The sequence below is a fragment of the Drosophila santomea genome, chromosome 3R (assembly GCF_016746245.2).
Source record: "Drosophila santomea strain STO CAGO 1482 chromosome 3R, Prin_Dsan_1.1, whole genome shotgun sequence".
Classification (NCBI taxonomy): Eukaryota; Metazoa; Arthropoda; class Insecta; order Diptera; family Drosophilidae; genus Drosophila; species Drosophila santomea.
The window spans coordinates 13231675-13256643 of NC_053019.2; the positions used below are offsets into that span (position 1 = coordinate 13231675).

The 24969-nt window shown below is 43.2% G+C and overlaps 2 protein-coding genes across 3 annotated transcripts in view; one reads left to right on the forward strand and one right to left on the reverse strand.

Annotated features, from left to right (window-relative positions):
• The window catches only part of LOC120451191 (protein timeless homolog), a 69472-nt gene that overhangs the window by 36333 nt on the left and 8170 nt on the right, over positions 1 to 24969 (forward strand). The window lies entirely within an intron of this gene.
• Positions 2527 to 24883, reverse strand: LOC120451192 (chaoptin). Of its 2 annotated transcripts, none has more exons than XM_039634642.2 (4): positions 24769 to 24883; positions 23679 to 24058; positions 8248 to 9937; positions 2527 to 5166 (listed from the first exon to the last, which is right to left on the reverse strand). In XM_039634642.2, the coding sequence occupies exons 3-4, from the start codon at positions 9214 to 9216 to the stop codon at positions 2698 to 2700; spliced, it is 3438 nt and encodes a 1145-aa protein (XP_039490576.1). In that variant the 5' UTR covers positions 9217 to 9937; positions 23679 to 24058; positions 24769 to 24883; the 3' UTR covers positions 2527 to 2697. The 2 variants fall into 2 exon arrangements, with proteins under 2 accessions (XP_039490576.1, XP_039490574.1); XM_039634640.2 differs by having other exon boundaries at positions 24725 to 24883.

Consider the following 24969-nt stretch of genomic DNA (forward strand, 5'->3'; position numbering starts at 1 on the left):
CTGCGCTGGCAAGCCGACAAATAAAAAGGTTCTTCGTCCTGCGAAACTCTCAAAAAATGCCCTCATTCCCTGCCGTTCGACACTTGCCCACTTGGAAGTTCCTTAATTAAGATTTTGTGCGTCCTGGCATCGTACGCCACTTCACTCGTCCACTCGACTGGACCGAAAAGGACTCCCCGCCATCTAATCCCACCCAATCGGTCGTATGGGGTTGTTGGTCAGCATTACTTTAATTGTTGTTAGGAGCGCTTTGTCGGGCATTTCGCTTTTGTGGCCGAAAATAAATCCTTCTGAATTGCTTAAGCGGACTCTGCTTGAACGCCTCCTTGAATTCTCTGCCTTTCCAAGGAAGTTGTATCTATCTGCACTTGGCGAAAATATGCTACAGTTCTCTTAAATTCTCCCATAAGATAAGGTAGTAGGCAAATAAGTTTTCCAAATGCAAACTTCTTATGTACTTGAATCCTTAAAAATGATATTTAGGAATGTCTATTAAGACACTTTGGAAGTCTACACTTTAGTTTGATACTATTGTAACCGCCACCTGGTTTCCCATATAAGCTCATGTTCACTAGAACAAACATAATTAATATTTCTATGAACAAAAGAAAAAATTACCGCTTAAAGTGTAACAAACAATATAGCTGACAAAGATTTGAAGTTAAAGTCTGCTTCCCATTCGCCTGGAGTGCCATTCTTGCCGAGTACTCGTGTGCCCATAAGTTGCGATTATTTTTCCGAGTGCTTTCTAACTCGAATCTAACTGTGTATTTCACTTTCTCCGACTGTTTCCTGTTGCTGCCGCTTGTGTGCACGCGCCTCCTTCTTGTATTCCAATTACAAAGCCGCAAAAAGTTGAAAAAGCTGTGCAATGACTGTGGTTTGCCCTTCGGAGGAGATGGTACCATCTTCAGCTCAGTTCGGCGTAGTTGGTTTGGTTTGGTGGTTGGGGCTGCAAGATTGTTGCACAACTTTTTATCGTGTCTTAATGTAATTGTTGTGTTCTATGTCCGTGGGACGTTCTCTTGGCCATTCCCCTGACCATTTTTCCACCCCCGCAGAGCCAGCCGCGTGTCTTGTAATTTGATTTGCAGCCACATTATTTTGATGTCCGTTAGATACATGTACGTATAGCCCCCAAATAGTTTTACAACATTTCACTTTTGGCGTGGCGGATTAGATGTCTGGCCATTTGGCTGGATTTACACCATATGTTGTGTTGGGCAATTTGTAAAATGAGGTTAAGTGCGGGTTGATTCTCAAGGAAGAGGGTGTTTTGTGGCCGTTTTGCCCAGCATCTTCAAATGGGGTGAAGAATGCTAGATGCCAGTACAGATAGCAAACCCTTCTAGCATCCAAAGGGTGGGTGGGAATTGCGAGAGGCACTGAGGCAAAACTTTAATTAGATTGCAATTTAAACTCTAGTATCTGAAGCAGCTGTGAAAGTAGATTTAATTAGATTGCAATTTAAACTCTAGCATCTGAAGCAGCTGTGAAAGTAGGTTAAGATCTGCCAAAGTATCGAACGTGGAAAGGCATCATGGCTCAAAGGACAACAAGAGTAGGAAGGACTCGGATTGAATGTTGGAAATTCGAAAGTGGTGCACCATATCAAATTAAGTATTACATTTAGGACGGACCAAAACACAATGCTCAGCAAGCTATTATTTTTTCCACTGCTATGTTGGCGAGTCACACCTAATTTTCCAATTTGGATGGCATTATATTCCAACTACCATATCAAATTTACTACCAACCAATATTACTCGATTAAATCGCCTGGCTCAGCATGCGCTGCCTCAACTTCTGATTACTGAATTGGGTCTGTCATAAACTAAATTGTTATTTAATACTTGATCGATATTTCATTTTTATATGCATGACTATCGAAACACTTAATCTTGGCAGGCGGACAGGCACTTATATAAAGTTAACTGGGCCGCACACGGTGGTCCTGGCCAGTAAACTGACCCAAATACGACCACAAGATGGACATCGTCTTCTTCGGCTGGCTCGTAAAAACTTTGCTGGCGTTGGCTCTTTGGCCATTTGACTTGGTCGCTTGTCTACGCCCCTCGCCTCTTCTGAGCTCCTTAGTTGCCCTGGACTACGCGGCGTATACGTAACAGGAATTTATGACAAATTGTTGCTGCTAACCGAATCGCTAAGAGGTCTGCGATGTGTGGGCACTCAGGCATCATAAATCAAGCCGGGAGCCAACTGAAAATAATATATAAAGCTGCTGGCATTTATGTTTTCCCTTTGCAATCGTAGTCCCAGTTTGGTTATCTTGCGAGTTTTATTTTTAACCTTTATCTCTTTTTTGAGTATCGAGCTAGAAAAATTTGACAGGACACATGGCGTTGCCAAGCACTTTAAAGTATAACGACTTCCTAAAGTTGTTAACTGCTGTACTTAGTGCATTTCTTCAAGAAGATAATTAGATATTCTAGGGCTTTCCTAAACTGTCATTATAAATTTGATATAATTTAAATTGCTGAATTATTCAAAAACTAAATAATTAGAAAAAAAAAGATTCTAATGAAATTCCAAAGAATTTTAATATTTTCCCTTTTAGCCCCGACTTCCTGAGCCTTCTGGCTAAGTTGGCAGCTGGCGATTGTCGTTCGAACTCCATCATTCCTACTCTTTACTCTACTGAAAGGGCGCGTACTGTCGCTGACCAAAGACGGTTTGTCACCAGATGTTCAGCCTCCGCGAACTGGGCGTCATCAGTCTGCTGCTCACCGACTTGATGGTCGCCGCCGAGGAAGGTACCGCCTCTGTCGTACCGCCCAGATCGGTGGCAGCCACTCGGTCCGCCCGACATCCGGGGGCACTGCTCCTGCTGCCCAAGAGTTCCATGGGCAAACTGGGCAGGTGGGCTGCTGGTGGACTACTGGGCGCCATCTCTATGTAGTAGCTGTCATCTCTGCTGGGCGAGTGCAGGCTACTGCGGCTGCTTCCCGACGAGGATGACGAGGTGGAGGAGCTCTTGTCCGCCAGCGAGGAGCTGTAGAATTGCTGGCAGCGCTGCTGTTGCAGTTCGCGCGCTTGTAGATTGTGCAGCGGGGAGCTGTAGGGAGCTTCGCGCCGCGTGCTGTGGTGCCACTTTTGCAGGCGAGCCGGATCTCCCCCATTGGAGTTCACAGATCCCTGATAGTGCAGGAAGCTGTGCGCATCATCCGTTTCGTTCAGATGCCTTTGATGATGCGGTCGCGATTGTCCGGAGCGGCTGCTCCTCTGCCAGGGCAATTCACAGCGATAGACGTGGGCCAGACCGGCTAGCAGCACGATGAACAAAACGCAGGCCACCAGAAGCATAACCCCGGGATGATTTCCTGTGAGATTGTGATGGTTTTCCTCTCGCTGGTCCATTAGGTGTTCCGGTTTCGATTCGCTCTTCAGCTCTACGAAGGCTTTTAGCTGGGCAAAGGTGCTCAGCTCCTCGGGAGTAGTCTCCTTGGGTGTGTTCACACTGCTATGTTGATGTTGTGGTGTCTTAGCGGTGGTTTCCACGTCCTCCACTGCTTTTGCCACATGTTTGGTAGTGTAGGTCATCTTCTTAATGCTCAGCGATGGTTTCTTCTTGTGGCTTTTCGGCGACTTTGTGTCGCCGTTTATTGCATCCGCTTGTCGCTTATCAGTCGCTGGCTGGTGCTTTTCCTGCTCCGCTGACTGATGTTGTTGGCTCGAGTCCAGAACTTCCGAATCCGCATCCGCCACGGTGGCCGTACCAGGGAGCAACAACTGCTCGGCGTCCACCAGGAGGACATCGCCCTTGTGCATCAGCAGCGGTGTGCCAATTAGATGTCGATCTTTAACGTGCAGCTGCAGTGTTGCATGTTTGTGTGGCGGTGTTGCAACTTGACCGGATGTGTCCCTTGTTGGGTATTTTAATAAAGTCTCCTGTGCCTTATCGGCTGGCATTTTGTCAGATTTTTTGCCGGCCAAAATGGTTTGTGGCACTTCAATTGCTGGTGTTGTTGGTATTTCAGCAGCTGATGTTGCTGCTGTTTTTGTGGCACCGCTAATGTTCGTTGGCTTGTCGGAATTCATTTCTGTTGTTGCCGTGTCGGTATCTCGTGTTGCCAAAATGGGAAGCGCTGTTGTTGCCATTGTCTGGGCCAAACTTGGCAGGTTCTTTGCTGGCGTTTCTGCTGTTTTGGCCGGCATGCCAGGCATTTGTTGCCGACGCTGCAGTTGCGCTAACGAAGTTGTTTCTGTTGGCCGCAACGTTTTTGTGGTTAACTGGGCAAGGCTGTTGCCAGCTGATTGCATTGCTGCTGCTGCGAGTGCTGGTGTTGCTGTGGTGTCGCTTGATGTTGCTGTTGGGATTGCTTCTTTTTCCGCTGTTGTTGCTGCTGCAGTCGACTGCTCTGTTGTCGCTGCTGCTGCAGCTGATGTTGCTTGTGTGTCTGTTTTTTCTGATGTTGCTGCTGCTGCCTCCGCTACTTCCACTGATGTTGCCGCTGCTTGTGTTTCTTTTGACTTTTTAACTTTTGACATACTTCTGGGTGTTGTTGTTGATGCTGCTGCTGCCCTTGTCAGGCTGCAAGAAGGCGGCTTTGTGTCATTTTCCGGTTTTCTTATGCCACACCCTCGGCTACTGAAGTTTACGTAAAAATTGTGGAACTGCAGATACTCCGTCTTCAAGTCCACCCGCCCACTCACACTTGCCCCACTCGATTGACCCACATCCACTGACCTGCAAGGACTGGCCCATTCGGCAATGCCCAGCAAATCGCTGCACTTAATGGGGTTGTCCTCTAGTAAAAGATCCCTTAACTGTGGCAGTGTGTGCACTATCGATTGGCTAACGCTCTCCACCCCTGACGATTGCAGATTCAGGGTGAGCAATTTGGGCAGCGAAAGCGGGGGCAGGAAGATCAATCGATTGCTGGATAAGTCCAGAGTCTGCAGATTGACCAATCCCACAAAAGCCTGTGGCGGGAGCTCCATTATCTGATTGTGCTGCAGAAATAGGTGTTCCAGCGATGGCGGCAGGCTGCTGGGCACTCGCATTAGAAGATTGTGGTCAAGGAAAAGGGACTCGAGGAGCTCCAGTCGTCCCAGGGCATCGTCCTCCACTTGGGCAATGCGGGAATGCGAGAGATCAAGGTACTGCAGCAGGGGGTAACTGTCCATGTCCCCGCAATTAATTGCCTATAAACGAATAAGAAAATTATATTAGTTTAAGCATTAAGCAAACTGCTTAAAAAATGATAAAATGCATTCCTTGAATTTTAAAAATCCATCAGGAGCTGTTGTTTGGTTTAAAGTGGACCATAAAGGGCTGCGAAAACTTTTATGATTTAATCCCTGTCTCGCCACTGACTTCGCCGAGCACTCAAGAAGTTATTGTTCTGGGCGAAAGTCTGGGGAAATTTGATTAGTGGCTGACAAAGAGGGAAAGTGCGAGATGCAAGCCCCCATGCGACATTGTTTAAAAATTAACTTAAATCTGCCATTATAATTACTTCAAAGGACTCGGCGGCGAACTTGCCCCTTTCTGCGATCCATGCCACGCCTGTGATGCCCGGAGCAATGCTCGTCTGGCACCAAAGTAAACATCGACGCGACTCGTTAAATGAAACGAGTGCCAGGCAACGGCAACCAGGAAGCCAGACAGCCTGCCGTCGTTTCTGTCCTGGGGCACCAAAGAAATGAAAGTATTATACTGCCGAAGTAACGAGTGGGGGAGGAGTGGAGAACTGGAGAGGTGGAGGAGCAGGCGGGCAATCGGGGGACCAGGATGGGCAACCAGCGGCCCCTAAACGCCATAATTTGCCATGAAAAGGCTGCGTGTTGACTGCCGATAAAGGCAGTGTCAGTCGGCAAAAGGCAGTCGGCCTGGCCCGACGAACAAATTAAAATGGCTTGGCAACAAAGGCACCCGGGAGCAGTGATGAGCCACTCACTCCAGGAGCAGCAGGAATGGCAGACGCGACTGCACAGATAGTTGGCTAGTCCACTTGAAAAAATCATCAACTTATAATATCAAATATTTGCTAAAATCTTTGTATTCGAAATGAAATTTTTATCTAAAAGAAACTAAAAGTTCTGAAAAAAACCCAAAAAGCTTAGTTCAAGATAGGCCCAATAAAAATGGGTACTTCAATAGAGTCTACTTTTAAGTGTACTTCTAATTCCAGCTCCTGTCTGGAATCTTTGTTTTCGAAATTAAATTTTGATCTAAAAGAAACTAAAAGTTCTGAAAAAAACCCAAAAAGCTTAGTTCAAGATAGGCCCAATAAAAATGGGTACTTCAATAGAGGCTACTTTTAAGTGTACTTCTAATTCCAGCTCCTGTCTGGAATCTTTGTTTTCGAAATTAAATTTTGATCTAAAAGAAACTAAAAGTTCTGAAAAAAACCCAAAAAGCTTAGTTCAAGATAGGCCCAATAAAAATGGGTACTTCAATAGAGTCTACTTTGAAGTGTACTTCTAATTCCAGCTCCTGTCTCAGCTGCACGTTGGCTGTTGGCTTAAACGTGATTATGCTTATGCCAATTATCCTTATTTTATTAATGCCCATGGCCTGGCTGACGCTCCTGCTTCTGCTCCTGGTCCTGCTGCCAGCTGCTAGCCAGAGCCTTTGTCTCTGGCCCTAAACAGCTTACGAAGCGGCATTTTTGCACCTTTTATGGCTTCCGCCATAATCGACAGAGCGACAAAGGCGACGGCAGCCTCAATTTATGCGCCGCATTTGTTTGTCTACACTTGAAGCCGTTTAAGGATAATACCTGGGCGAAGGAAAAGAAGCCTGCGGACCTGCTGAGCTTTGTGCCCGTAATGCAATCGAGATTGTCTATTTTTGTGCCTCTTATAAATCTGTTTGCCGCTTTTTGTGGATGTAAGTGCTGGCAATTTGAGGAGGCACGCTAATCTGCAGCTCGTGTTGCTGCTTATGTCAATCACAGGCGGCTCGCAGGACTTGGGCAGGACCTTCCCCGTGGTCTATATTTTTCTGCTGCCACTTCCAATTGCTTTTCCTTCCTTATTAAGACTTGAGCGCGCCCATTCTATTATTTTCCCTTTGTTTTCCACTCGCATTTGTTGAAAAGTGAGAAGTGCACTTTGCTATTCCATTGTGTGGCCACATTGTGTCTTAATTACGTTCTTAACTGGACTTGAGTGGCGTGTCCTCTTAGCCGGACTAACAGCTTAACAATGCCTGCAACTGCCACTCAAGGGAAATACTTTTCTGCCCTCATTCCCACCGCAACTAACATTTTAAATTGAATATTGGTTTATATAATCCTTTTTAAGAATTACGTGAGTCTTGCTTGGAATATGTAACCTCGGTAATAAAATAATTGCTTAATAATAATAATTTTTAAACATATAACATATTTGCTTTACACGATGCCTTACGCACTGTGTGAGTAGTTTTAGCAAGTATTCATCAATAATACTTTTCGTGTAGCTTATTTAAATTAATACCCATTTATTAACACATTAACACACATAAAATGCAAATCTATTTCTAATTGGCTTTCCAAACTTTATAGTTCAATTCTCCGCCGAAGTTGTTTAGCTCAATAATCAATAATAATAAATAATATAAATTTCCCGTTTTTATGTAATAGCTCCCAATGCCAAAATTAACACCACATAAAATTTTCGAGCCTCCCTCGTTTGCTTCCTCATTCCTCCTTCTTCCGCATCGAAAGCGGAAGTAAAAGAAAGGCCGCACAAAATGGCGGGGGCAATAATTTAAAAATAACAAAGTGTAAATCATACGCTGGGTGGGTGTAAATTGGTTGGGAAATTCAAGGGGGCCTGGGAAAACGCACTCAAGCACGCAGCGCGGAGCACAGGCCACATAACAGATGCTAATTAATGGCGGCTGTGGCAAAGGGAGCCACCATAATGGAGCCTGCAGGATGCAGGAGCCGAGCGCTGTATCTGAATCTGAACCTGAAGCCAAGGACAAAGATGGCAAGTGTCTGTCGGGAATGTGCCGCTAATTGCCGGCAAATGCGTCGAATTGCGGTTCATTGGCTTGCTCGACTTGGGGAGTCGAGTTGGAAATTTATCGATCAGATTTCCTATTTTTCCCACACGGAGGCTTTTTCTATTTCCGTAGATAACATTTACCTAATAATTACATAATGATAAATAACTCACTGAGTAAGTTAGGTGATGTTCAACATTCGTACAAATTTAATTTTTAATAAACCTTAATGATGTTGAAGAGCAGGAATGAGTAATTCATAAATCAAATCATAAATCATAACTAACCTTGAGCCAATTGTCGGACAACTTGAGAGTCCTCACGGATTGGGCTAGAGCTGCAGGCACCTGGCACAGCCCCGTGCCACTGGCATCCAACTCCTTGAGGCTCCAGGAAGCGACGAACTCCTGCATCGCCACTCCCACTTCTGGATTGTAAGCGATTGAAAGGCTGACCAAATCCGGAATTCCCTGCAGAGCTCTGATAGCGGATCCGCTCAAGCGGTTATGGGATAAATCCAGATATTGCAGATTCGGTAGTGCCAAAAATGTTTCGTAGTCTATATCCGAGATGTTGTTGTGACTGAGAATTAACGTTTGTAGATCCAACAAATTGTAGAAGGATTCCCGCGAAATGTTTACCAACTCATTGTGAGCCAAGTTAAGATTTTTCAACTGAGGCAATCGCTGGGCAAAAAAGTTCGTGGAAATTTGTCTGAATTTGTTGCAGGATAGATCGAGCGTTACAAGGGGTAGTGACTTATTGTTGTCGACCAAACTCAGGGGTATAACCTCCAGGGAGTTATTGCCCAAGTCCAGCTGCCTTAGTTGATTGAAGTTGTCCAAGCTGACGTTCTCCAGTTGATTGCTGCTCAGATCCATGGCGGTGATCACCTGAAAGTCGCCCTTCCACTGACCACCAGTGCTATTGAATGTTTTTAAGTCGCGGTGGGTGAGATTCAGCTTGTTTGCCGGAGCATTGAGCTCCAGCTCCCTTTTGTGGCGTTTCTGTTGGTATCGCAATTCCCCCCTAAAGCTGGCCGGTTCGTTTTCGTCCCTCAGCATGCGATGGATACTCTGGTAGCTGAGCCGTCCCACGTCCTGCCGGGATAGCTGCAGCTCCTCCCGTTCGGCGGCCAGGCGAGATGAGGTGGGGATGTCGACCAGATGGGTCGCCACCACCAGCCTTGTTAGCCACGTCCAGACCAAGAGGAGGGCCAGGCCTAGATCACAGTGTTGGTTCACGAGTTTCACCATTTTGCGACCCACTTTCAACCTTTCTTTTTTGAATTGGTGGTGTAAATGGGGAGGTCCTCGTTTCGATTCGTTTCGTTTTGGTTATTTTTTTTTTTGTGTTGGCTCTTTTATTTCACTTGGAATTTATGCGCGGTACGTGCGAACGTTTAACGTTCAATTTTGAATATGGCTGCTAGCTCATTCATTTCCTCGTTCATCCGTTCGTTCATCTGGTTTTCCGGGGGCGTCACGTGCGCGCCTTTTTGGCCAAACATGTGACAAGTGTCGGCGGCAGTCAGAGGCGGATGTTGCCCGAGGGCAATGGCTGCGTTTCCGGTCCGGCGGCCATTGCTCAAGCAGCGTGCTCAAATGCCATTGCACGCGGATGCTGGGGGTGATGCTGAATTTTTAATTAAATCAACTTGATCTTTCTATTCCGGGTCGTCGTCGTCTGTTATTGTTTCCCCTTTTCAATTCAGCGTTCTGCAATTGTTTTACAATTTTAATTGCGCTGCTTTGTGTTTTGCTGTGCGTTTTTTCTGTTTTAATTTATTTTTTTTCACGATGCTAATTGCTGTTGAACAAAACGCAACTCAACTCGAGCAAATGTCAATTAAAAAGCGAGCATTCCAGCTACTCCTGATGGCCCGCTTTTGGTATGGTCTTGTTGTCCTTAGCCAACTGTTGTCACATTACAATGCCAAGTGCTCCCCCGGCGTTGTTGTCATCGCGTGCTTAAAATCTGAAATAAAACGTGAAAAAATTGCTTGTAATTACGCTCTTGTTAGCTGTGTGCTGTGCTGTGTGAATGCAAAAAAGGTGGCAAAGGTAGAAGTTGTTTTTAAATATCTTTCACCCTGTGCTTCTCTTCTGTTTACTTGCTTTTCATCGCATTTTAATTTCTACTTTGGCTTTACGACATCAGAGCGCTTTGGCAGTTGCCTTTAGTGTTATTTTTATGTTGATTGCAGCTAATGAAATTATAATTTCAACACGCCACGGCTTTCACGATACAAGCTGAAGGGGATATTCTCCAATCCTGTCAGCCGCTTGCCACTAAGCCCCGGTAATAACCCCAAGCTATCAGTGTGTGTGTGTGGGCTCTTGCCATAAATCATTTAACTGGGTCATTTCATTTCCGGCGTAGACGAGCGACAGGAAGACCACTGAGCAACCCAACTGTCAACTGACAGCCCGCAGCAGCTGGCCCAAAAACGACGCAAATTTGATTTACTCATTGCCGGCCTAATGACGCTCGAATGTATGCTACGCATCCTGGCCTCTACTGTCTTCCCTCCCAAGTGGATTTCGGTTTGGTTTCCTGCCTTTTTTTGTGTTGGCCTCGGACAACCCAATCGTGGCAAATTAATTTGTCAATGTCTACTTAAAGTCGAGTATGGCATTTTGATAACCCGGTGGGAAGTTTTAATAACTTGTTTCGGAAGATTGCAGGGTATTGATGGATGAGTTTGTCGGAAGATTGAAAAGCTTTTAATTATATTTATAGCATAATAAAAGATAACAAAATAGTTTTTAAATTCTCAAAAAAATACTACTTTATTTTATAATCCTAACAATGTTCCCAATTTTGTTGTGATAAATTAGAAAATATTTCAGGCTTCATTTGGGCCATCAATTGAATGATTTTCCGGTATTTAAAGCCTAACTGCATGCCATAAGAAAAATGTGCTATTCGTAATATATAAGCATTATTTGTAGATGGTTTCCTTGCCATTACACACAAAAATGCCGGGCCGCATACAGAGGCTTTTACATATATACCAATACAAATAAAGGGAAAAAGGCTCTGGCTGGTTTACGTTAAATTTATTGACAAATATCATCAGGGAGCTGGCGTTTCATTTCATCTGCTGCCGTTTGCTTACATAACAGTAAAATTTGGGCCATAAGTTTGGCGACATTCAGCCCCACTCCACCACCCCCTAATACATAACACCCCCAGACACCCAATCCAGTCAGATATTCAGACAGGCAGATGTACGCAAGTCAATTGACATGAAAGTCGATTTCAAAAACCAACAACAAATGGGGGGAATATCAACAGCAGCAACAACGTGAGCTGTCTGTTTGCCTGGAGAAGATTGACGCATCCCACCACTCCACCGCTGTGGTGGTGTCCCTTATTTGGTGGGCTGGGTTCCAAGGGTGCCTGTCAGTTTATTTTATGCCAGCTTGAAAATAATTTGCAAATTGCTGTGCCATATTTTCCTTGTACTTCTCGGCTGTATTTTATTAGCGGACATTAGCGAGGGTTGTTTGTTCAAATTTGTCGTCGACTTTATTGCATATTTATATGACGAGCAAGCTTTTTTCTCTTTATGCAAGTGCACATTTTTGTTAGTTATTCAAATGCTGCGCACAAAGCTAATAACTTGCAATGCTGCAGTCTCAGAGTGCATTGAACGAGGGCACAAATTCCAGGGGAGCACAAGGAAGAAATACAAGTTTACAAAAACAAATTAAGTGCAGAATGTCGCCAAATTAACCAGCTTTAAACCCGAATCCTAAATCCCCTTTTTAAAATGGTAAAATATTGTTGATCAGGTTTCATTTTGGTTGTAGTCCACCTGGAGGTATCATAACCCTAAACAATTTTAACAGTTTTCCCAGTTGGCCATAACATTTTTAGTATTGAGCTTGAAAGCTGACTTTCAGACTTCATACTCCTGATGCAAGGATATAAAAAGCAAGCTGCTTAACAAAAATTCAAGGCGCACTCACTGCAAGAGCTGAAATTGGATTTCGCAACCCCGCTTTTTCCCGAAGTACACAGCATACGTCTGTGATTTATTTTAAACGTATTTAGATGCCCCGAACTCGAGTGCGGATCCCCGAACCCAACATGGCTTTATCAACGGATGCAAATGCAGTTGACGGAGCAAGGACTCGGCCACATGGCTGTCCTTCCAATCCTGCAGCATTGCATTTTTTCATTGAGTGCTTCCACCAGCCGACTGCTTTTTTTTATATATATATATATGTATTTCTTTGCTTGCAACAGCTTTTTGCTTCAGTGGTGCGCTCAATGGTGCAACAAAATACGCACAAAATTGTATCTCCATGCCCGTCGCGGCTGGTTGCATTTTTCCAGACACGCTGGCGTATACGTAATGCGCTGCATTTACTTCTCTATCGCGCTCCGTGCTTTATTTGTATGGAAATGTAACTGCTGGTTTGTTCGGTGTCTTTGTGCCTCTTTGGATCCTTTGGATCCTCTTTGCTCAGCACGAACGGCATGTTTATTGTTTAAGTGCACTTTCTGTGTTCCTTTCAATGCATTTTACCCCTATTTCTTCTCATCCTATCCCATTGCGCCCCTTTGTTTGCTGTAGTTTTAATAAACTTCCGCTTTATCCTTGGCTTCACGGAGTTTGCCCTCTGTGAGCGACATGCGCTCGTTGCTGGTGTAGGGCTACACTGGAAATAATTCTATGAAAACTTATCGGGGAAAATAGAAGTTCAGAGCTATAAACATTGGCAATTTCTTTGGACAAAGAGTCATTATACACCATTTATTCTTTGTATATGTGCAGTTTAAAACCTGATGATTGGTCTTAAAATTATACAAAAAAGGTTTTATAATCGGTCTTGAATGAATGCAACCTTTTTACGTAGATCCGATTGTTTTAAGTGTGCAATGCGGAAATTCCGCGAGTCAGCTATCCTGCAGAACCCTGCAGCCCAGCATCTGTGTCAATGTCAGGCACGTGCGGGCACGTGGATATGCATGTGGGACTTAAACTGCTTTCTAGGTCTGGCATCTTTAAGCAAAATGTCCAACACTTGGCGAACAATTTGCCACGACACTTGGTCGATTCTCAGCCATCGATTTGCCTTTATTTGCTGCGCATAAAAGTTTTCAAATTAAAGTTTATTTCCGGCTTTCGACTGTCAGACTGAGCGAGCCAGCAATTTGCCAGCAGCATGACTGAAATATGGGCAGACAAAGTGGGTGGAAGCAAAGCCATATCGATAGCGGGAAACCAAAAAGAAAACTGCGTAGGTGTAGGCCACGTCAGGAGTTTAGGCCCATTCGGAGGTGCCTGAAATAGGCTACGGAATTGATTTTTTTGCCACGTTTCGCAGAAAATTTTAAAGAATTTAAAGAATTTAATTGAATTGAGGAAAGTCAGTTTTATATATAATCTGAAATGACAATTCTAGAGTAACTACGAATACGTTACTCCTAGTTTTGTAAGTCTATAGTAACTAATAACTTATCCAATTTCACTGTTATATTCGTATTTAATTGCGCAAGTTCAAATCATTTTGAATGCCTCTTCAAAGATTACCCTTTCTAGATCCCAAGGATATTAAGTATGACCTCGAAGCAAGTTTTCCGTTTTCATGAAAATGTATAGAATATCAGCGGCATTTGTCATTCCCATCAACGGGAGATTTCTGGAGAGCACATGTCATTGACTTCCGCTTGTATTGTGCCGCCATGTTGTGCTCCTTATTAATGCCCTGCGGTAAAAAGGGACCACCCAGCCGGCGAAAACCCAAGAAAAACCCCAGGAAAAGCACCAGCCTTCGGCCGGCCCAGCCAACCAAAAACACATAAGTAAAATCTGTAATAAACTTGTTGTTGTTCTCCTTCTTGCCGGTGGGTGAGTGTGTGGGCCTTTTATTGTTTTATTTGTGTGCGTCTTTTGAGGCAAGCAAGTTTCTGCTTTTATTTTTTTTATTTTATTTATTCTTTTTTTGTTTTGTAGTTTTCCCTCTGCTTTTATTTGTTAAATTGTGTTGTGAAAAATCGCTGAAGGCTCAGGGCCGCCACAACAGAGACGGTCCTCTTGTGTATATTTATTTGGTCGCTTTTTGTTCCGTTTCGCTCCTTTTTTGTGTATATTTTTTGGGTTTTTGGCTGTTTGTGTGCTTGACTTCGTCTTGGGCTTTATTTTGGTAGCCCAATTTCGGGTTTGCTCGCAGCGGCTTATCTTCCCTGGGACCTTGAATACCAGGCAAAATAATGTTTGCGATAAAAAACGATGAAGAAACGCTGATGGTTGAAGTCGGCATGGCATGGCACTCATTTTTATTATCTTTCTCATATTTTTAACCCCTTTGTCGTGGCTTAGTTTGGTTATGGCGAAGCTTTTTGCGAGATTGAAAAACTTTTTCAATAACTGCGCATAATTTGTTGACCCGCACTCTCCTTTTGCCCATCTCAATTGTTCGATTACTCAAAGTATTCCCATCTCCCTGGCAGATTCTGGCCAGCTCCTGAGCTAAAATATTACTCATGGTTAATACAGTAATATGGTATGGTCTCGTGGTGGTTATATGAAAACCAATTCCACTTTGGGTCAATAGCCCCGGAAAATTGTGTAGCTGACAGACGCTGAAGTGGGCCGTGTTCCGAGCCACGGGCACTCATATTTCCTTGTCCGGCACATAAAGTGACACAATGATTTTCTAATAATTTGCCAAATTGCCTTTGGTTGACCATTAAATCTGAGATACGTGTCTGTGTGATAGCCAGATTATGTTCACAGAAATACTCTTGTAGACACACACACGCCCCCTGAAATGTCTGAGCAGTCATCTAGACGAAATTCTTCTGGCCAGGACATAATTCGAGACTTTTGGCAGCAGATTCCTTGCCTCGAGTGTGGTGTCATCGAATTTCTGCTCCTCACTTTCTGGACTCTTAAAGTCGGGGCCCTTAAAGCTCTTTGCTTAGCGGGTCAAAGAAAACCGTGAAAATAAATCTGTGACTAGTGCAAAATCAATAACTTCGCTTGGGTATGAGCTTTTCCTTCCGCCCTTTCAAGTGGTTTCGTATTACGAAAGAAAATCAAAAGGAAAAACTGCACCATAACTGTACTCAGATTGGGTGTCGTCCACTTGGCCCAGAGCCATTGTTCTGCAGTGTGAAAAAGGTTTCTAGCGGGGAAGCGGATGATACTCTTCAAAACTTATGTTCCATAAATGGGCGCTGGCTTATAAGAATATTTTTTAGGCAGTGCAGCAGCTTACCTAGTCTACAGAACGATTTTTAGAGAGCTGCGATTATAAATAAATTCTATTAGGTTTTGATTCAAAAGAATGAGGAGTAATTAGAAGCATACAGTTTTTGCAGCTGCCTAGCAAGTGCACCAAGCTGGAAGGCTTTTAAAGTAATCCTTTTATAATTTAATCTTTCATTCATGTACCAGCTTGGCACATACTACATTAGAGAAGATAGTACGGAGTAGACTTAAATGCTCTAAAATTTCTTTGGATATTTTTCAACAGCTAAATGCGTGCGTGCTCCCCATTGTTTTTTCTGAAACTAGGTAAATATTTGTGTGCATAACCTTAGCTTTGGGGGCTGCCAGAAATAGAACAGAATAGAGCAAAATCCGAGCAGTTAAAGTAGATCTCTGTTTGTCATCGTCTCTCGACATCACCGAATTCCCATCTGCGAGATTCGTCTGTTATTTTGATTGTGGTTGTCAACGGCGTTTGTTTGCGCATCCTCCTGTCGGCTGTGTCGTCAACTTTTGGCATTTGTGTCTTTTAATTTTCATAGCTGTCGGGCACCGGGGTTTTTTGGTCCCCTGACAGATTGGCTGGCAGCAAACACTAAGTTTTCCCTCTTTTGTGTCGCTGGGACATTTTCAAACAGGAAGTGGAACCAAACCCAAAGTTTCTTTGACAATTAGCGCATGTGTCTGCGCATAAATCTGCGGAACTGGGGCCATTTATCAGGCAAGGCACTTGTCAGTAATACGCGCCATTTACATTAACGCACATTACGCTCAATTTTTCGAGTATCAAATTATGGCAAAGCTCTGTGGGGGCTGTTGTTTGCTCCGAGGTTTTCCAAACAACAAAAGGCAGACGGCAAACTTTAAATTTTTACGACATCATTTCATGGGCCACAGGGCAGGACGACGAAGACCACGAATACGACGAGGCCCGGCCCACGAACCCTTAACGATTGTTGTTCTCTCTGTGCTCAACTTCAATGATAATTTGCCAGCACCACCCCCCGAGGATTTTCCTGGGTGCTGGCAAAAGGAAAAATATTACACGCATAACTGTCGTATATTTTTTTGGGCTGTGTGCGGTGTGCGCGTCTTCGCCCCGTTTTGTCTTTGCGTTGGAAAACAAAAATTAGGCCATTAAGGCATTTACCAAATGCTCCGTGTCCCCGAACCAAACCGAACCTAACCAAACTGAACTGGCCGGGCTGGCATTTGCATGCTACGAGTATTTCCTCTAAACAGGGCTCGGTCTTCCGGGGGCGTCTTTTTGTGAAATTGAAATTAATGTGGCGGAAATCACAAGTTGAGCACGAAACGCGGCCTGCAAGGGTTCACTCTCGTCCCATTTAGACAGAAGGGCACTTGAGCCGCTTGATATATGCTGGTAATTCCCGTTGTGCGCCGATGATTAGGACGGCAATTAGTGAATTAGCATGCGAAATATGTCTAATGTGTTTCAAATGAGACCCGAATCCTTTAAATGTCTTTTGTGGGGAGTAATGAAATCATTACTGGTTCTTTTTAGAGCATGAAAAACTTTAAGTACTGACTTTATTTATTATAGTAATTTTCACAGAATTGTCAGAATATTTATATTCTAGATCTCTAATACTTCACAAATTTGATACAGAAAATTGACATTCAATGATGTCAAATTCTTTCCGATTTTCCACACTAACCAAATATTTCTGTTCATTTGATAATCTCGAATCGAATCGAATCGAATCGACAGCCATCAGCATCAGCATCCATAGCGTCTGAATTGTTTTGTTGCCGTTTTAAACTGCCCCCGGCCACCCAGAATTATTAAGCAATTTTTCATATTTTAATGGCAAAACATTTTGCTGGTATTTCTCGACAAAAGCGTAAAAGATGGAAGGAAAAGTGTAAGGGGAGAAAAGTTTTTAATTTGTTATGCTGCTTGCGTTTCCCAACGCCCACTTTCAGTGTGCTGCATTTCGCATATTTTATTTCGAACATTTATTGTGCGCCTTTCTTTCGTTTTTTTCGAGCCCGGCATTCATTATAAGCCATAACAATTTGACCGTGAGGCATAAAAGTGTCGAAAGTGCAGGCGAGTGAGGGGCAGCCAAGTGGGCGTGCCACGAAACTTTTGTTGTCCAACAAAGGCAGGCGAAACCGTTTAAAGAAAAGGCTCCCGAGTTATGCGTGGATCGCTTCGGAAATTATGCCGAAAGTGCCCGGAAAGTTTCGCAGCATGTCTTAACTTTATTTGATATAACCAGGCGTTTAATTTGATTTAAATGATGGGAGTCAGTCAAAAGGATCTGCCTGCCACTTACGGTGAGGGAAAGTGCAATCCGCAGCCGATGCGAAATGCCTTTTGAAATTTCCTTTGACCTGCATAAATAAACGCATGCCTTCGGCCTTCGAGGAGCTGCTAACAAAACTTATAAATCCCAGATATCCTGACCTTAATGCCACGTTGAATACGAAATGATGATGCCGGTCGGTGCTAGGTCGGTGGTGAGCCTGAGACTGAGCATGAGCGTGAGCGTGAGCAACTGTGGGAAGCACTAAAAGCCAAAGCCGGAGTGTGAAAATAAAAACAAACAGCACCGACAACTGCCAGATAGCAGCCACCGCAAAAGCAAAAGCAAGAGCAAAACCATGGGAAAAAGGCCAGGAAAATCGATGCGAAAGTGTTTGCTGTCTAAAAAAGTTTTCTACACTCGCACAAACAGCAGAAATAGGTGCCTGGTGACTTGTAGGTGGCGCCCCCGGGTGTCCTGAACTGTGATGATGCCAGGTTAACTGTGCGTATACGTAACGCCGTTGAGTGGCTGCTAAATATTTTCAAGGATAACTTTACACGACCCACTCATACATGCGCATACAAAAGCAGGATACGTATGCGACCCAAAACTTTGTCGCCCAAGTGCTCATTGTTTTTGTTATGCACATCCTCGCCAGGATTAACATACGTTCGAAAACTTCTCGACTAAAAGGGGTACCACAACATCGGTGCATAAAGAAAAGAAAATTTATCTTTTATCAAAATTACGCTCTACAACTCAAAAACCTAAATAAAACTTTTAAATAACTTCTCTACAATCAAACTACTACATTAACTAACTTGCCCTTGATGATCGGCTTATTTCCTTTGAGGTTTACCAGTCCAACTTTATTTAACGTTATTAATTAATATTCTCTGAAATTCCATGAGTTTATGAATAACAATATTTAGGATTTAAATTCGGGACGAAAAACTATAAATAAAAGTTTAAAGTTAAGAGCAGTTGTTAAGCAACCAAATGATGATTTTGTATATTTTCACGGTGTACGAATAAAATATTTTCTACCAGGAAAGTTTCTCAAAGTCAATACAGGATATCCGAAAGCTCGATTTCCACACACTTTTTATGGATAGCTGGGACCTTGAAACCCGATACGCTCGAAGCGCCCGACTACTTTGCATATTTTCACTATTTCTCTTACTAGTTTGTCGCTCAGGAACGTGACTTTGCGTTTAAAGGATGCCCAAAGGCATGGAAGATAAGTAACCAGCAAAAAATACTTACATATAGAGGACGGAAAAGCACGAATGCTGGGTAATTATTCTTTGGCAAATCCCAGCTGCAATGCAGCCATTGATGCAACATAAGGGTACACAAATGCGGAATCCTCGGTAAATTTCAAACTCGACTGCCAACGGCTGTTCGTAATTTTTATGACTTTTCCGATGAATACAAAATGCTTAATTAAATGCCGTTGTCGCACACAAATTGCGATGCTCCATGGGAAGATCCCCCATTTTCCGCCCCATCCCAGCTGCTCTGCATGTGATGACACGCATAATTTATTCAATTTTCATGCCTCTGTGTATGCGTGCATGTGCCTTGAGTTCAGGTTTTACGCGTCTCTAATGCTTAAATTACACATTCAAACTCACACTCGCACACGCATTCGCACACGCACACTAACAGGGACACGCACACGCACACAGTTGCCGCAGTCATGTGCGACATTTGGTTCGCAGGACTTTTTGCCAACGTTTTGTTTCCCACTTGGGCAAATAATGATCCCCGGCCGGGGTTTTTTCCTCTCCATTCTTGTTGCGTATTTACTGCAAAGATTATTTGCAATGCCGTCGTTTTCGTTCTCGTTCCCGTTTCCATTGTGCGATTCTGATGAAGGGGAATAATGGTGATTCAGAGTGTTCTTAAGGGGGGTTCTTCGGCGTCTAGATGCCTTGGTATCCTGCCGCTTCGTGTTCAACAAATCACTTTGCTGGCGCAACACTTTAATGTCGGGGATTAGGCATTAAGGTGAGATTTCCAAGTGTTTCATGCACAGAAGCGTAGCAAAGTATATATCTTCAAAGCAGAGGAAATGTTGAATGTTGGTTAAAACCATAAGCCTTCAATATGGAAATGTGCTGTAGACTTTAGGTTTCTGTACTCAGCACTAGGTTTTATTTGGGTTTTCTATTCTAATTAGCAGTGCAGATTTGCATTTATAAGTAAACACATGCTGTGGATCATATTTCCTTACATTCTTCATATAGAGTGCTCTTTGTTTAAGCCAAATATAACAACCCCTTTCGACTATAAACTACGCACCTGGCTCTAGTCCCTGGATTTTCCAAGATATATTTGCACTTTATATTTGAGTGGTGCATTTGCATTGTTAAAGTCATCTGGCAGAAGGCAAACTCATATGTATGTATATCTGCATCAGAGTGTGCTTGCCAGAGTGCAAGGCAATGTGAGGTACAGTAAGTGGAAGTTGGTTTTTGGTAATATTAACCTCATATGCCAACTGCTTACCCATATTTGCACTAAATACATATGCACACACATGCCGCAGCGTTATTGAAAAACTATGCTGACACAGTTCTAGGAACATGTCAAGTGGGAAAGCTAAAAGCTTTTACTGCATAACTTCAACGAAAACCCAAATTTGCTCCATATCAGAAGTGATTGCGAAATGAGTATGAGTATGAGTATGAGTTCGCACAGACAGATTGAGGTGAAATGACTGGGGACTCTGAGAATTGCGGCATTTGACTAATTATAAATACTTGCAAATGCAGACAAGTTTTCACATTGCAATCAGCGGAGTGCTAATGTGGCTGGCTTTTTAATTGAAAATTGTTTCAGGCTGCCATACTTATTTTATGTGAATGTAACTGGATGTATTTATGTTTGTAAATGGGGGATTATGGTCCCAGAAGACCAATTTGGTTGTCAAATATTTCTATAGAATTTAACCACCGGCGCCAATCAATTTTAACACGCTTTTCATTGGTTCTTGTATATGTATAATCCAACCGATGCAAAACTTGTATAGAACATTTTTTGATGCTTCATTTGCTTTCGATTGCTCTGAATTGGGCCATATTTGTGCAAACTCAGCGTGAAATATTTGCAGTGGATAGACAGCTTTCATCCATTTGCCATTTCCAGCAGGCGTTTATTTTAAGGAAAAAGCAAAAAAAAAGCGAAACGATCTAAATCAGTGTGTAATATTTTTCGCTTTTTTTTGCGCTCGCAAAAATGTTAAACAATTTGGGGGATGGCTTCTTGCTACTTTTTTGGGGCAGGCGGGAGTTGAGGCGTGTGTCGCCCATCAACTGCAAATTGCGCACGCAAATTGTCCGCCGGCTTCCCATTCCGAAACTTTCCTTGTCTATTTCGCGCCTGTAAATCGTAAATCAGCGCAGATTATTGTTGCTAACCCCAACTCCCAACCCGGCGATGCCTCACAACCATTTACATTTGTATCTTTTGCCTTTGCTGTCTGCGTTTTTCAATTTGAATCAGCTTAAAGCAGCCTGTGAGCGCCGTCTTGCAGCTTTATCAAAGGCCGTTCTTCTTCATAAATATGCAAATTGTCTGGAGCGTTGCTCGCTTCTCTGGATTTTCCTTCCGCTGCGGCTGCGGCTGCGGCTGCTCCTGCTGCCGTTTTTCAGCCCTAAATCGGATTTACTTCACTGGCTTTAAGTTTCACCCGCCTGTCTTTCGCTATCTTCGTGCGGGGTCCTTTGTAGTCACGAAAATATTTGATTATTTGCCGCCGCTGCTGCCGACGCACATGGATGGATGTGCGAACCCACTTTCCTTTGGGCCTTTCCCCCTCGGTTGCAGCTAACGACTTTGATTGCCACGAGACGGGGCACGTGATTGCGAGTGCCCGAGTTGGCCACAAACAATGCCGCCGTCTGTTGGCTGTGGGTTGGCTAACCGAAAACCTGGTCCACCTGGAAGGGCTTGCGGTGTGCATCACTCATACGCACAGTGGCTTGAACTGATTCCCGAGTGCAGCCATTAATTTTTAAATCTTTTACTGGTTTATGGTTAAGGTTACTCAGGTAACAAACATACTATTTAATTTGTTCACGGGTGTCCCAGGACTTATTAATATTCCGCACAACACGAAACTGCTTAACTGGTCTTACTTACATTACAAATTGAAATTGCAATTAGCCTTACGAACCTGCCCTAATCGAATGATTTTAATTTTATTACCACTAACCTACGTACAGATAGCACTAATAGCTCTAAGCGTTATTCATGCTGTGCCATTAATAATATTCATATAGAGGCGGAAAATTAATTTCAATTGAAACACGTTTACCCAGAGCCAGCGGCAAAAAGTCGAGTTGTTTCAGCGACTAATTAAATAAATAAATAATTGTGCTGCCAATGGAAACAATTCCCATAATTCTGCCAAGCCTTGACTTGATTGAAAGTCAAACCAAATTGAGTTGCGAGCGTGTTTTGATGTGGTATCAGGTTACGATGCCATGGTGCTCCCATCTTAACCGCACAAGAGCCACTCGCGCCACACCCTGAGGCACTTAATTGGGGCGGCAGCCCCTCCCCCTTGAAGCAACATCCCCCTTAGGGGGTGCTACCTGTACTCGAGGCAACCCCAGCCTGGGGTGCGTGCGCTATCTGAACTGAACTGAACTTAACTGGCAGCGCTTTTGCTGCCATCTAATTAGACATTGTGGCTGCATTAATTGCCAGGAACTTGGACTTTATGGCTTTTCAGGGTAGAAGATTCTTTGGGTACCCAATGCGGATAATCAAAGTTTTTATTGCCGTGTCAGATAAAAGTCGAATTAGCGTTGGCTTAATTTGCGCTTGACAATTTACCAGAGCATAAATATACTCTATATGCCGGCGATATATAGACTCATGGTGTGCAGTGGTGTTTCGATATATACATACATACATAATTTACCCGCCATTGTGTTCTATGTTCTTGGCCCGTTTGTGCGCAATATTCTCGTAAATAAATAAATTGCCCACAGGAATTTCATAATACTTTTGCGAACAGCTTTGCATGCATAATTCACGAGTATGAATTTCATGTGCCAGAGCCCAAACAAGGCAAAAATCAATCAAATTAAATTGAAAATGAAAATCATAAAGCCCTCACGCGCCCACTGCCCACACTAAACTGAAATGATTTAAGAGGTAGGTGGATTGTGGCACGAACTTGAGCATGATTTCTGGCCACATTTCCATAGTTTCCATTCTCGATTCAGAGCTCACAATTTCGCAATTTAATTATCGATGCTGAACTGCCGTTTCAGGAGGCTGAGTATAAAGTTTTGAATGCCTGCCGGCAACTGGGAGTTTCTGTTTTTGTTTTCATTGCCAGTCGCAAGTTTGTTCGGCATTGTCCTGGCCAAAACCCCTGACCTCTGTCCTCCCAGGAGCCTTGGACTTTTGCCCACAATTTGCATTCTCCTCCGTGGATTCGGGTCTCAATTTATCGAATTTTGCAATTGACTGGGCATACAGGCCACAATAATTCAACTGCTAGCTTTGCATTTAGTTTTGAGTAATATTTGATAGTGTTGTGGTTGCAAAATTGTTTTATTTGGCACAGGGCGAAACCATTTAACCATTAAATGTCAGCTGTTAAGTAAATTATAGGACTCGTTATTAATTTCAATTGCATTAACAGCATTCGAAAAAGAGTACAATTTTGCTAATTTTAATTTATATATTTTAATGGGTTGGCTATGAGTCCGATTGGCCAGTGATAATTCTATTTGCCGACCAAACGCAATCAAAATTAACTTTTTCATTTGCTGTTGATTAACATTCCCAATGTACTGCCCTTGCTGTCATTACATTTGTCAAAAATAATTTCAATTTGTGTTTTAGAGGGGTATAGTTACCACAAAAACTTTTTCAATTTACGCCACTGTTAATTATGAGTTTTTAACTACAAATCAGTTGGGCGAAAGAAAGACAAAATTGTCTTGCAATTAAGGCAGCGAATTAAAAACTGAGCAACGGTTGCCAGATGAGCAGCAGCAGAAGCAGCAAAATGTGAATGAATTGGCTCGATTTGCATGAAAATTTCATAAATATGTAAGCCGGACACTGGGTACCCAACCTGGGTGGTTACCCAGTCCAATTGAGGAGCATGCTCAAAAAGCGGGTGGAAAGCAAACAAAATTGCACAGCCCCCAAAGGTACGAGTAATCAAAGCAAAAATTACCTAATTAACATAATCCGCAGTGGCCAAATGAGGCGGCTCCTGCTCTTCTCCTCTCAAGCTCCTGGTGGCTTTTTTTCTCCTACTCGAGGGGGAGTTGTGGGCGTGGCCAGTCGGTAAGGATGTCGTCTGGTTTGGTCGTTGATTAGCGCTGCCTTTTGCTCTACACTCGCATTCGTGTCCTGCGTTTGTCTGTCTGCGTAAATCCCCTGTGATAAGTTGTCTAGGACTTGATCCTGTTCACGTTTTTCGTTCTGATTAATATGCACAGACGCTTAAATTTCGCTTTTTCCTTGCTTTTGGTTTATTTTCGGGGGTTTTGTTTATGGTTTATTCACTTCGCCTGCTGTTTGCTTTAAGTCCTTTTCCCGGGCACTGATGCACTGCAAATGGATATTTCACCGTGAGCTTTACGAGCTAGCTTTCACCTGCTTTTGCAGGCGAACGGAAACGAGCAGATTCTTACACACACACACACACACACACGCATACATGCAACTGGCGGAAATGAGTGGAGCACGCGAAATTCTTTATCCGGCATGCTCGCAAAGTTCTATAAAGTTTTTATCTCAAAACCATGCTTTTTAATGCTTACTTTGCTTAAAAGGGACACCTAATAAAACTATAAATTTATGAATTCCAAAGCTTTAGTATTACAATTCTACTATTCTTTTGGAAAATCTCTAATGCTGTTAAACGAATGTGAAATTACCATATCAAATATGTACGATGCTGTCCACAACCCTACAAATTTGATTCTTTAAAGCATTAATATATACATATATGTAATATATCTGACAAATATATATTCTGAAAAAATATCCTCTCACTGAATAAAGTCAGTCTCATAAATAATATGTTGGATATGAGGATGCTTAAATCCCAATTCCCATTTCGACGCCTTGCTGTCTGCTAGCTGGAAAGTAAAAAAATATGTTGACATTTCGCCTTTTGCTACCGGAAGTTGGCTAACATCACAAATACCAACGCAGCACGCACAATACAAACACACGCAAACCACACACTTCAAAACAAACTCCATCTGCTACCTGGCAACTTTTAATATTTATTTTTGGCTTAGTTTGAATCGCACAGTTTCTGGAGGCAGTTAGTTAGTTAGTTGTTTGTGGCCTCTTCACACGGCACTTGGCACTTGGTTTTTGTTTGGTTGAATCGACGCTTTCTCGGGTCGCGTGTCCTGGCCTCGATGTATTTAGCACTAGACTGAGCTGCTCACTCGGCCAGGACATGCTTTTAAGCCATCCTCCGGAGTTCGAAATTCGAAATGGTCGCT